This window comes from Wasmannia auropunctata, unplaced genomic scaffold, assembly GCF_000956235.1.
Source record: "Wasmannia auropunctata unplaced genomic scaffold, wasmannia.A_1.0 LD336063.1, whole genome shotgun sequence".
In the NCBI taxonomy this organism is placed as follows: Eukaryota; Metazoa; Arthropoda; class Insecta; order Hymenoptera; family Formicidae; genus Wasmannia; species Wasmannia auropunctata.
In genome coordinates this window covers 1,092,743-1,106,854 of record NW_012026827.1, presented here as the reverse complement: position 1 = coordinate 1,106,854, position 14,112 = coordinate 1,092,743, and the positions used below count along the sequence as shown (strand labels likewise).

Below are 14,112 nucleotides of genomic sequence, written 5' to 3'. Positions count from 1 at the left end.
GATTGCACCTTCTACTTTGGCACCTTTACGCGCGGAATCCGAATCTGGCGACTTGCGAATTACGAATCGAAGAGAAGGCTCCTCCTCCTCTTTTTTTTTGTTTGCGATTAATAAGAGAGATTTCGGAGAGCATCGTACACATATAAAGCCATCGGTGAGAATATTGCTCGTTACATAATACTGGCTTCCGGTACGCCGATGTTTTCATATATCCCGCTTCATTACTATACGTAATAAAACGTTTATTAATGATTGTCCGTCTCTAAACGCGAAATTCTTTGTGCATAATCGAAAAATTGCTCTATCAATGCTTTACGTAATGTCTACGATCACGATTGTAGTTTTATTTAACTGAGCATGCTAAGTCCCAAGCTCCGTCACCGGAGTTTCGATATATTCTTTAACTTACATGCTAACCATTTACTTACCTTAATTAATTAATTAATTAATTATTACTGGCTCTCTTCTTCGCGATACATACGATATATGGTGCTCTAGACTAGTTGAGCTGGCCTTAATTAAATGTATGTATATATAATATATATATTATATTATATAAAAAAAAGAAAACAAACTGGAAAATTGAACGAGTAAAAATTGGCTAGAAACACAGAAGAGAACGGATATATGTAACGATACGTCTCGTCGTGCAGCCGAATCTGTAGGCGATCTCGATCCGCGCGAGCGGATCGTTCCTTCCTCAAAATCGCGAAGCAGGCGAACACTTGGTTTAAACTGTTTAAAGCCCGACAATTGGTAAAACGGGTATCTCCCCTCGCGATTATTAATTCAACGCCCGTAATTCCGATTACCGGCTCAATTATCGCGGATTGCAGCTACTCTTTTTCGGAGAGATCCCGTTGGAAAGGCTTACGAGAGACAGCACCGAGAGAGAGAGAGAAAGAGAGAGAGAGAATCGGCCGATCCAAATTAGTTGATCGGCGCCGCGATTACTTAGCTCTTTAAGCGCTAAATCTATAAATGAATGCGATTTGTGTTTGCTTTCGTCGATTTATTTTCTCTTTTTCCTAGTTGCTGCCCGCCTGCTGGCCGACCTAGTCCGAACCTAAGGTAAATACGGAACGGGGCCGGCGCGCGGCGCGGCTCTTCAGGTCCCAAATGTAAAAAATATCATCGTCGTTTCTCGTCTAGGATCGCTCGGGGTCAACCAGCCGATTACCGCCGAGGGCCGTTCTCCAGCTTTCCTCCATTTTCCTCCGACCGCCGACCGGCGTGCGCTTTCTCTCGTCGCCGCGCGACTCTAGACGGCCCTCACCATCAGTGCCTCTTCATGTGGAGCGACAAGTGGTCGCTCCGCGAAAACGATCGCTGACAGAGATGGCACTTGAACGGCTTTTGGCCCGTGTGTTTGCGATAGTGCCGTGTCAGCTCGTCCGATCGTGCGAATTTCCACGTGCAGCCTTCCCATGTGCACTGATACGGCTTCTCGCCTGCAACAGATGAATAGAACTATGAAAATATCTTGATGATAGAACTATATACTAATGTCGATATTAACGAACGTATTAATATCCCTTGTCATTTAAAGAAAAAAAAATTACATTTTGCGAAGCCGAGTTTAAAAAAATTTTCCCAATCATGGCCTGCACAAGGAAGACATTTGTTGTCTGCCTATAGACTCGGCATAAGAAAAATCCATATCTTTAAGCATTTTACAAGTTGTCATAAAATGCTTATGGATTTTTCTTGTGTTAACAGTACATAACGCATGCAAAACTCATATAAATGGACATAAAATTTATATATATATTTATATATAATCTGAAATAGGAAACGTAAACACAGAAATGTGAAATTTATGTTGATTTTCACATTTATAATTTTTTTATCCAATTATGAGTTTTGCATGTGCTACATACCGTTAACAACATAGATAATATTGCAAGACTTACATCCTAATCTGCATATCGCGTGAAGAAAGACATTGAAGTTAGAAGTCATATATTTCTCGTATAACAATAGCATCGAGAGTTTTGCATTAAACTTTAAAATATGTTAAATAATTATCGAAATATCATTTTATATCGTATCCGTTTCAATTCTGGGAAAACGAATGCTTTAATTTGATTAATTTAATTGATGTTAATTCCTTTTATTAACAAAACAATACATTTGTATGATATTTATCATATCGCAAATCATACATCCGGTGCAACGCACAGTATAAAATCTCTTGTCGTATTTGGCTTGCCTCACAATCAGTAGAAGAAGTACATCTGAATCGAATTTTTCGTTACGTAACGAAGTGCAACAGACAATTACTGAAATGTCGTGTAAATACATCGTCTTAACGTTGATGATCGTGATGATCACATCGGTCGCTTTGATTCAAGGAGCATCAAGTAAATATTCATTTCCTTTTTACAAATTATTTTTCTAATAATCCTTTTATGATGTTTGACTGTGCATATAAAAATGTCAAAATATCTGCTTTTATAGTTGCGCCGTTGCCTAAATGTACACCCGGTTTTACATATTATGATGGATGTAATTCATGTTCCTGCGATGTAACTATATTAAGATGGATTTGCTCAGCAAGATGGTGTGGTGGCATAACTCTTAAACCACCACCATGTCTGTGTATATAAAAATATTTTCTCTTCAATGCTGCAGTGATGTAATTGTCGCACTGACGAATACGCTAAAACGTTGCGTTTCAATCCCTCCATCGATAAATTTCAGTGCAATATAAATTTTGAAGTAATAAAAAAAGAATACATATATATAAATTTCTTTTTATTTCCACTCATGATGGCGCACAGTGAATCAACTGTCATGAAAAAATATATATTTAACATAGTAATTCATTACTTGCTCGCATCAAAATGTTGATTTTTTTTTAATCGTTACATTTGCTTTGATTCGCGATGAATATAATGATTCATTTCAATTCTAAGAAAATGAATTTGATTAAGTATTAATCTTAATTTCTTTTATCAATAAAACAATACACTTGTATGATATTTATCATATCGCAAATCATGCCTACATTTGAGCAATGCACAGTATAAAATTTCTTATCGCGTATTGGGCTTGCGTCAGTAGAAAAGTTACACCCGAATCGAATTTTTTGTTACGGAACAAAATTTATGAGACAATCAGTGAAATGTCGCATAAATATATCGTCTTGATGATTGTGATGATCACATCGGTAGCTTTAATTCAAGGAGCATCAAGTAAGTATTTATTTTCTTTTTACAATTTTTTTGTAATAACCCTTTGATGACATTCAACAATGAATATAAAAATAATGTCAAAATATCTGTCCTTTACAGTTGCGTCATTGCTCAAATGTGCACACGGTTTTACCTATAATGATGGATGTAATTCATGTTCCTGTGATCTAACCATTCCTAATTGGTCTTGCACAGAAAGATGGTGTGGTGACATTACCCTTAAGCCACCACCGTGTCTGTGTAAATAAAAATACTTTCGCTTCAATACAGTGCGATGTAATTGTTCGCACTGACGAATTTGCTAAAATTTTGCGTTTCAATCTCTCCATCGATAAGCTTCATTGTAATACAAGTTGTCAAATAATTAAAAAGAAATACATGGGTAAATTTCTTTTCATTTCCTGTATAAAAATCCTGTTAATTCTATATTAATTCTATATTAATACATATTATGTGTTACGCGTGCGCGCGTAAATGTGTATAAGTGTGTGGGATATTTATACGTATTGCATATTCCTAAAAATACTCATTATTCGTCCTGAGATGTCATGTATTTTTTTATATATTGAACTAATTTTGGATTGATAAGTAGATCAATAAGTAGATCGATAAGTAGATCGATAAGTATATTGTTTACATTGAAAATAGAAGCTTTGATTCGATCAATATATTGATTTCGATCTTCTAATCAATAGCTTTCCATCAGATAATCAAATCCGCAAGAACATGTATTGTAAACTGTGTGTCGCAATGTTAGTAGAATTCGACAACAACCGAATATAGTCTACTGTTTTTCTAATAGTAGATATCACAGACGCGTACTTCGCGCACGCTGTTTGATTTTTTATTCTTTATTTTTTACTATAATAACTCTTAAATGTGTCCAATTACATTATAATTATATTACACTATTAACTTGATGTGCACAAATGTCAAAATATACGATAACTGTTTTGCCGCTGGCAAAGTAAGCGCAGTGAAAGAACTAATCGGCATCGCAGAAAGGCGACAACAATAAACTTCGAGAAATGCGAATAATCGATTTTTTTAGATAGGGAACTAAAATACGTTAAATGATTATCGAAATATCATCTTATCATTTCGTTTCAATACTAGAAAAACAAATGCTTTAAGTATTGATATTAAGTATTAATCCTTTTATCAATAAAACGATGCACTTGTGTGATATTTATAGTATCGCAAATCATACATCTCGGGCAACGCACAGTATAAAATGTCTTATCATTTATTTGACTTGCCTCAGTAGAAGAACTACACCCAAGTCGAATTTTTCATTACGTAACGAAGTGCATCCGACAATCAGTGAAATGTCGCGTAAATATACCGTCTTAATGTTGATGATCGTGATGATCACATTGGTCGTTTTAATTCAAGGAGCATCAAGTAAGTATTTATTGTATTTCCTTTTTACGAATTATTTTTGCAATAATCCTTTGATGACGTTCGACAGTGAATATAAAAATGATGTCAAAATATCTGTCTTTTACAGTTGCGCAGTTACCCAAATGTGCACAAGGTTTTGTCTATCATGACGGATGTAATATATGTTCCTGCGATCTAAGCAAATCTGGTTGGGCTTGCACAAAAATGTGGTGTGGTGGTATAACCCTTAAGCCAGCACCGTGTCTATGTAAATAAAAATACTTTCGCTTCAATGACGTAATTGTCGCACTGACGGATATGCTAAAACAATCAATCCCTCCGATAAGCTTTAGTGCAACATAAATTTTCAAATAATAAAAAAGAACTACACATGTGTAAATTTCTTATCATTTCCTCTATAAAAATCCTATAAATTATGTATCAATGTATATGTATATGTATGTGTGCGTGTGCGCGCGAGTGTGTGTGTATGTGATATTACGTATTCCTGAAAATACTCATTTCTCACCTTGAAATATTATATATTTTTATGTAGGTATAAAATTATTTTTGGATCGAAAACGTTGTTTATATTGAAAATAGAAGTTTTGATCCGATCAATATATTGATTTCGAACTTTTAATCAATAGAAAACCTTCCCGAATAGTCAAATCTGCTAAAAGCATGCATTGCAAACTGTGTGCTGCAATATTAGTTGAATTGGATAACAGTTGAGCTACTGTTCTTCTATAAATGTTGGTTCGCATTAGAAAACGAAAAGGCCCTGCATTATGATGATATCGTACACTCTATTCCTGTTGCAATTCTGTTGCTGGCAAGATGTAATGGTAAAAACCGAGCTTGAAGAAAACACAGTGGATAGGAACCCGCATTACAATTATAATCAAATTTCCTGGAATATTATTGGTAGTTCGCTATCTGGATTGTTATAAAATGATATTTAGTCGTAAAATGTCATATCATTAATATTATCATAATGTTCACAATGTAAGTCATGTTACGCTGGTAACGTTTGGTATAAAAAATCGTCCATTCGCTAGCATTGAACAAAGAACTTGCATTGTAAGTTTAAACTTTGCATTATATAACAGTGTATAAAATCATTATTAAAATGTGCAAATCTACTCTTCTCATGCTGATTATCGTAGCGATTGTTTTAATTCAAGGAGCATGTAAGTCTTTATCTGTTTACATATTACAAATGCCAATATCACGATTATACGTGTCTAAATGATGTGTATATCTATAATAATACGTTTGATTGTAAGCAAATTTTTTGCGTACAGTGTCGAAATTAATATTACGTCGGTGACATGAAGCAAAAAAAAAATGAAAACTGTTATTGCGTAGATTGTAAATTTAAATGCTATCCGGCTTTACCGTGTAATTGGTAATTCCTTGGAATAATACGTGCAACTGTGAAAGAATTTTGCAACGATGGAATTGTCACACTAATACAATTATACACACTAAATTCTGTGTATTAACTTCATTGATTGGCTGTAGCGTGATGAAAAAATACAAAAGTAAATAAAGAAAATACCTATATATGATCATTTGTTAACATACCTCGTTACATATTATTATACTACATTAATTTATAACATTGTGGATAACACGTGGATTTATAACACGTGTGCTGTTATAAAACCTTTATGAGTACGATCTACGTATTAGATTCGTTAGTTTTTCAAACGTATCTACATTTTACCTAGAATCAAATCGTAAAAGATAATCGTTAAAGCTCCAATCTCATTGGAATAAATCAACTTTTTAATTCCCTTTGCCACATCAATATTCTTACCTTTTTTATCCTTTTAATCCTTTTTAAGTTTGATTTCTATTCTAAACTTTCCACATCACCTTGTAAAGATAAGAGAAATAGAGAGACAACATAGAAAAGACGATAAAAAATACAAGAAAATAAAAACTATAAGGCACACAGACACGTTTACACATAGACAGTGGATAAAAAATTTATATTTACTTATTGTTAGATTACCGTAGAAGAGCGATCGTGGCGCAGGGAGCTGCGTGGCAGCTTTCTGTGCCGAAGATCAAGATCCAAATCCACTCAATATAACTGAAAATCGATTTTAATCGATCTAGAAGCGTTCGCACCTCTCGAAAGGAGATGGCAAACCACCGAGAGTATCTCTACCAAATAACATATTTTAATAAAGAAAGGAGGATGAGCAGTCTCATAAAGCCTAGTGTTTAACAGCAGACTGTTAAAAAAACCTTAAGAATTAGCGAGGAGTCACAGAGGAACTTTTAGACCTAGGTGACGTTAGGCCTTTTGTATGACTATCCGCATCATAACGACTATCATAGATTACCATAGTTCAGTTACTTTATCTTAGCAAAGTAATCTCTGGAAATATATTTTCAAGATTCAAAAAAGATTCATTTAAGATACTGCGACGCAAAAATCTTTCTCCTCTCGAGACGAAAATTTTTAAAATAAATAAAAAAACTGTCATCAAACGTTTCTTTAGCGTATGTATAGCCCCTTTACATACATGGTAAAAATGAAATTTCTTCAGAATTCCAGATGTTCCCAATTTTTCTCGATAGTAATTCAATTCCCTGTTTTTATAATAATCCTTCGGTGACGTTTGACATTGCATATAAAGATGTCAAAATATCTGTTTTTTATAGTTGCGCTGTTGCCCAGATGCGTAAACAGAATTACCTATCATGACGGATGTAATACATGTTTCTGCGATCCAACATCATCTGGTTGGGGTTGCACAAAAATGTGGTGTGGTGGCATAACCCTTCAGCCAGCACCGTGTCTATGTGAATAAAAATACTTTCGCTTCAATGCAATGACATAATTGTCGCACTGACGGATACGTTAAACCTTCAATCCTACCAATAAGCTTTAATTAGTGCAACATAAATTTTCAAATAATAAAAAAGAAATACATATGTGTAAATTTCTTATCATCTCCTCTATAAAAATCCTGTAAAAAAGATCTGTATTAATATATATTATGTGTGCGTGTGCGCGCGAGTGTGTGTTTACCTGTGTATACATGATATTATGTACTCGTATTCATATACAATAAAAATACTCGTTTCCCACTTTGAAATAGCACGTATTTTTATATATGAACTTAATTTTGAATTGATAAATAACGTTATTTATATTGTAAATATAAGTTTTGATCCGATCAATATATTTATTTCGAATTATTAATCAATAGAAAAGCTTCCCGAATAGTGAAATTAAGTGTGCTGCAATGTTAAGAACTTGACAATAGCCGAGCACAGTACTGGTTTTCTAATATCGGAGAAATGTATTAGAAAATAAACAGATCCTGCATTATAATATCATGATGGTATTATTGGTGTCATGCGCTCTATTCTTGCTGCAATTCTGTTGTGTTATTATGCTGGCAAGATGTAATGACAAAACCCGAGCTTAAAGAGGACACATTGAATAGCAATCCGCACTAAAATTATAATCAAATTTCCTGGAATATTGTTGGTATTATTAGCATTTTGCTACATTTTGCTATCTGAGTTGTCATAAAATGATGTCTAGTCATATCGTTAATTATCATAATACTCACAATGTCGTATATTACGCAATGATTTGGTATAAAAGATCGTCTATTCGCCAGCATTGATCAAAGAACTTGCATGAAACTTCGTATTGCATAACTAAGTGCGTAAATCATTAAAATGTCATACAAATTCGCTTTTCTGATGCTAATGCTCGTCATCATCGATTTTAATTCAAGGTTCGTGTAAGTCTTTATCTGTTTTCATATATGTTTTCAATATCACAATTGTAAGTTTATGAATGCACAATAGCACATATGATCATAAAAACCTTTCCTCTTCGTACAGTTGCATGCGTAAATGGTGAAGTACAAATGGACAAATACAGAAGAATTTGTAGTTGCTTACCCGGGAATAAATAAAGATGCACAACGCATTGTCCCATGAGATAATACATAAAACTGAGAAGGAATTTCCACTTTTATCTAATAACGTTATCGTCACACGTAATTGTCACACATATAATGCATAAATACATTGAAATCCTGCGCATTAAATGCTTCATCGGATATCGATGGGTTGTAGCGTAATGTAAAAATACAAGTAAAGAAAATATACATAACCATTTTTTAATGGATTATTAATGGAGATTTTTATCTTGTTACATATTATATAATACTGCATTAATTTATAACTCTGTAGTTTTATATAAATTATTACAGAATCTTTACGAGTATGATACGTATCGGATTCCTTGATTTTTCAAACGTATCTACTATCTACGTTTCACCTAAGAGCCAAATCATAAAAGATAATCACTAAAGCTTCAATCTCAACTTGAAACACTCAACTTTCTAATTCTCTTTCCCTCGTCAATAGCCTTATCCTTTTTAACCTTTTCTAACTTTGATTTCCATAAGCTTTCCACATGGTATATTGTTTCGTATAATAAGAAAGATAGAAAATACAAGAAGAAAATAGAAACTACAAAACACATGGACACGCTTACAGTGTGTACTAATATCGTAATGATTCTAATAGTCAATAAGAAAATAAGAATCAAATGTTCGCGCAGCGATTTACGAGCGATTTATATACTAATTCATTTTATTTTAATCGTATGCAATATAAAAAAAACAAATCCGAGCAATTTCAAGACTTCACAAAAACTAAATAACTGTGTCAATTCGGTGCGCATTTTAAATGATTAGACGCTAATGAAACACCGCACACGCGATAATCTGATGTAGCATCATCGCGCGTACGTACACATACGTTATTTTCCAAATTCCGTTTAAACGTGCATTATGCGTTCAAGCGTGCCTTAGCCGCGGTCTAGTCTATAACGACGTGAGAAAAAAGACAGAAGGAGCTATGAAAAGAAAACACGGTCCAGATGTCAAGATCACGTGGGACTCTGTTCCTCCTTTCTCGCCCTGAGATCATGTATTTTTATGTATTATATTAATTTTGGATCGACAAGTAACGTTATTTATACTCTCTAAAAGCGAATGAATGGAATTGCCACTGATTTTCACAATCACTTAAAACTGTGATAAACAGTGGAGTATTTCAATGTTGTTTCAGTGATAACATACTGATTCAAACAGTGATATCACTGAAAGCCAGTGAAATATTCCACTGTTTATTATAGTTGTAAGTACATAGAGAATCAGTGGTGATTTCACTGATTCAATTTTAGAGAGTATTGAAAATAGAAGCTTTGATAAATACATCAATCCTCCGATAAATACATCAATTTCGAACTTTTAATCAAGAACAGTTTCCCAGATAGTCAAATTTACTAACAATAGGAGCATTGCAAATTGTGTACTGCAATGTTAGTAGAACTGGACAACAGTCGATTACAGTCTATTGTTTTTCTAATGTCGGTAGAAATGTATTAGAAAACAAATAGACTCTGCATCATAATAGTATTCCATTCCTGTTCCAATTCTGTCGTTTTATTATATTGACAAGATATAATGGCAAAAACTAAACTTATAAAGAAGACACAATAGATACGAATCTGCATGAAAATGCATATGATTTCCTGCAATCTGTTGGCACACTGTTAATATTTTGCTATCTGGGTTGTCATAAAACGATATCTAATCATATCGTTATTTATCATATCGCTCACAATGCAAGTCAGATTACGCTTTAATTTTTGGTATAAAAGATCGTTCATTCGCCAGAAATGATCAAGGAATTTGCAAGTTTAAACTTTGGATTGTATAACAAAGTGCATAAATCATTATTAAAATGTACAAATTTACTCTACTGATGTTGATGACCGTTATCATCGCATTGACCGTTTTAATTGAAGGAACACGTAAGTCTTTATCTGTTTACATATTACAAGTGCCAATGAAAAGTACAATCAATCATGATTGTACTTTTCATTCAATAATGTGTACATATATAATAGTACATATGATTGTAAAAACATTTTTTTTCGTACAGTTGCATGTAAAAACGGTGAAATGCTGGTCATCAAATGCTTATCAACTTGTCTTTGCGTGAATAATAATTGGCAATGCAGATCGACGCCGTGTCCCTGGCCTTGAGTTACATGAAACTGTAAAAGGATTTCTACTTATCTGCTACGACGGCTGCAGATAACATTATATTTACTTTAGATTTCCGTAGTTCCGTTACTTTATTTTAGCAAAGTAATCCCGGGGGGATCAATATATTGTCAAGATTCAAAAAAGATTCATCGAGAAGATGCAATAAACACAAAAATTTTTCTTCTTTCGAGAGACGAAAATTTTTTTAATTAACCTTTAAACCACCATCCAAAAAAATCACACTAATCACAATGTCGGTCTGACAGACTGCTATTATACTCTCACTAATTTTATAAGTTAATTATAATAAAAAATGTATGTTTTCTGAATACTTGTTGATGGGGAAAAGGAAAAATATGTTTTAATGTGAAAGTTAACAAAAAAATCTCATATACAAAAGAAATAAAATATATTTAAATGATGACAAATATACTTTATAAATTGTTTAAATTTAAAGTGAATAAAAAATATTATTTTAACAATTGTCTTAAAATTGAATAGTTGACTAGTGAAAACAAAAGTGTAACTTATTATCAATGTTATTAGAGTTATTTATTATATAATCTCTCTTATGTTATGCAACTATATATTTAAAGGAACTGTTTGAACTTTTAAAAACATTGAAGAAATACATACATTTTCAATACTGTGAAAAAGTAACGCCAAAAACCATAACACCGGTTTGTGAGACCGCTACAATTTTTCAAACATTTTATATTTTACACCTTTCCAGCGAATGACAATAAAACTACCACAGTGTTTCGTAGGAATAGATATGGGCATATGAAGGTACTATGAGTTTAGAGTGTCTCTTGTGAATATTAAGAAAACTGTTGACAAGTAAAGCTTCAATAGCGGTCTGTGAGACCGATATAGTGGTTTAAAGGTTAAATATATATTATATTTAAATTTTCATCAACATAATCTTAATATTACTAAAATTAATAAATTTGTATTTCAAATTGCTATTACATACTGATTCTACAGTAATGAATAAATTATACATTCGTTGACGATGAATCTTCTCTTAAATCTTAATAAGTTATAATATAAATGAAGCTAATTTAAACATCTAAATTTTCATCAACGTTGTCCTATATGTTTTGTGAGAATTATAAAATGTATTTCAAACTGCTATTGTGTACTGATTCTATGTCTATAATAGTCATATTAATAAGAAAATAATAATTAAAGATTCGCGAAGGACTTACGACCTTATACTGATTTATTTTATTTTAACCGTGTGCAATATATGACAAAAATCAGGGCAACTTCGAGATTTCACAAAAACTAAATGACTGTGTCAATTCGATGTGCATGTAAACGGTTAGACGCTAATGAAGCACCGCATGTACGCGCGGTGTAACAAAATCGCATAATATAATAGTTCAACTGCGTGCGTAAAATTTAATATAAATTTTTTGGATATATCAAAATAACTTTGAATGTATAAAGTAGAGCGTTTATCGAGCAATAATTTAAATTTCGGCAAAACTCAATTGTTAAGTGACAGACGATCGCTTAACGCGCATTTTTTTTTTAACGAAATAATTTTTTTCAGATCTGTCTATTCTGAAAGCATGATTTGTTAATTGTTAAAGTTATTTCGATCCTACAATTTACGCTACACTGTGCTGTGAAAAGAAAACGATTATGTGCACCGTGTGATCGCACAGAAAGGAACGAAGTCGAACGACGGAGTGAGGAATTGCTCCAGATGCATTACAGATACGGCTTGGTCGGTACGGCGCGGTGACGTAATCGCCGTCAAGTTCATCCGCCGCTTCGTGCAGCGCGAGACGAAGACGGACTGGCGAATCGAACGTTACGATCAGGTGGCCGGTCCGCGATCTCATTAAATCTACGGCCGGTTGAACTCGGGGTAATGGCCCGGCCAGGTTGAGCGACGGAGGCGACGACGTGACCCACGTCTCTTTCTCTTTCTCTCTCTCTCCAGGTCCGATCTCGCTGGAAACCGTCGCGGTTTGATCGATATATCTGCGCGTCCGTCTGCGAATCTCCGCGCGGGATTCCCCAGCGAGGAGCAGCGCCTCGGCTGCATGGTCGCAGGTCGTAAGTCACAGTGTGGGTCAAGACGAGGAGTGTTATTACCGAGAGAGGATCCGGCCGGGCGAGGAGGGAAGTGGGATCGATGCTTAACCCTTAATTTCGTATTTGCCCTTGCAAATCGCCGATGTTAAGGCACGGCCGGAACAATTATCGCGTCGTGGGGTGTGAGCCGCGCCAAGAGTCGCGGCTCGCTCCTCATCCTCGACGTAGAAATGAGGCAGAGTTAACGCGCATTTATTATTACGCATTAGGGACGATTAATCTTTATAAATCGGACGTTTTAATTATCGCGCGGTGCACATGCATTAGGAGAAGGGGGGGGGGAGGGGAGATCGCCCGTGAGATCGTTTTAACGAGGAATCGCGCGCTTTCGGAGTTACCCCGCGGCGACTTCGCGCGTAGATAAAGCGGTCCGATTCGCAAGTGACAAGATAAGCCCATTTCTTCTCTGTGAAAAAGCGAAACGTTCTATCTTTCGCCGCGATTTATCCCATTGTCTCGACACTCTGCACTCTGAAATAATAGAGCGAGATATACGCACTCGCGCGTATATCTCGCGGAAAATGGATCGCCGTCGTTTACAGCGACTCTGCGCTGCTCGCATTGTCCGTAGCAACCCATATGTTACCCGCGGCTAGACGCTAGAAAGAAAACCAGTCATTCCGGAATATTAGCGTCACCTTTTCGACGGCACCGCGGGTCTAATTACCGAACTGGTAATTAACGAGGCAGGCCTGATGGAAGTCGGGGTAATTAGAGACGCGCGACTCAGGGGAACGGCGAGCGCGGTTTTCCCCCGATCTCTCGATCCGTGCCGATTGGAAAGGATCGAGCTTTAGCGGGGCGCGGATGATCGAAGGCAGCTTTTCTCTCTCTCTCTCTCTCTCTCTCTCTCTCTCTCTCTCTCTCTATCTCTCTGTGGTAGATCTAAATCGGCCGTTTTAAACGTCTCGACGCCCATCGGGCGAATATTATTGCGCAACGCGCGCCGGGGATACGCGAAACGACTAATGACGTTGTGAAGGAAGGTGCCCGCGCGCCTCACGCCGGTCTCGTTACGCAATCGTGAGTAATTAGTCCATTTACGAGCCGCGCGCACGTAATATCGGCCGATGGGCAAAATATGGACGGAGGGTCGCATTAGTTCTCCCGTTATTAATGCATTTCGATCGCATTTTTCCTTTTCCGTTGCGCGTTTATTGCGCCGTAGATTAACGTCGCGTTTACTCCGCATTCGTCCTTCCTTTCTTCTTCGGCAGCGTTATTTAATCGCGGGATTAGCCGACCGTTTGCCGGCGCCGCGCTCTCACGGCGCGTGTGCATCCGTGCGCACGGCGAAGATCGAGGGGAGGATA

The 14,112-nt window shown here is 35.6% G+C and overlaps 4 protein-coding genes and 1 long non-coding RNA gene across 11 annotated transcripts in view; all 5 read left to right on the top strand.

Moving 5' to 3' along the window:
- LOC105450339 overlaps window positions 1–14,112 on the top strand; it is a 250,151-nt gene that overhangs the window by 120,960 nt on the left and 115,079 nt on the right. For 3 of the 7 annotated variants that reach the window (XM_011690129.1, XM_011690128.1, XM_011690132.1), the window contains 2 exons: window positions 1,033–1,071; window positions 1,153–1,348. The exons of 3 other annotated variants lie outside the window; for them this stretch is intronic. In XM_011690129.1, the coding sequence (XP_011688431.1) occupies window positions 1,033–1,071; window positions 1,153–1,333 (220 nt within the window). In that variant the 3' untranslated portion in view covers window positions 1,334–1,348. Of the gene's footprint in view, window positions 1–1,032; window positions 1,072–1,152; window positions 1,349–14,112 lie in introns of those variants that run through there. One more of the 7 variants, XM_011690130.1, reaches the window with a different exon arrangement.
- Window positions 2,270–2,745, top strand: LOC105450343 (serine protease inhibitor 3-like). Its single transcript, XM_011690136.1, has 2 exons — window positions 2,270–2,363; window positions 2,461–2,745. The coding sequence occupies exons 1-2, from the start codon at window positions 2,288–2,290 to the stop codon at window positions 2,607–2,609; spliced, it is 225 nt and encodes a 74-aa protein (XP_011688438.1). The 5' UTR covers window positions 2,270–2,287; the 3' UTR covers window positions 2,610–2,745.
- LOC105450344 lies at window positions 2,778–3,594 on the top strand. Its single transcript, XM_011690137.1, has 2 exons — window positions 2,778–3,197; window positions 3,297–3,594. Exons 1-2 carry the CDS (start codon window positions 3,020–3,022, stop codon window positions 3,443–3,445), a joined length of 327 nt encoding a protein of 108 aa, XP_011688439.1. The 5' UTR covers window positions 2,778–3,019; the 3' UTR covers window positions 3,446–3,594.
- LOC105450345 lies at window positions 4,446–4,974 on the top strand. The gene is made up of 2 exons (XM_011690138.1): window positions 4,446–4,601; window positions 4,708–4,974. Exons 1-2 carry the CDS (start codon window positions 4,526–4,528, stop codon window positions 4,854–4,856), a joined length of 225 nt encoding a protein of 74 aa, XP_011688440.1. The 5' UTR covers window positions 4,446–4,525; the 3' UTR covers window positions 4,857–4,974.
- LOC105450346 lies at window positions 10,321–10,881 on the top strand. The gene is made up of 2 exons (XR_974453.1): window positions 10,321–10,449; window positions 10,581–10,881. It is a non-coding gene; the product is annotated as an uncharacterized LOC105450346 (long non-coding RNA).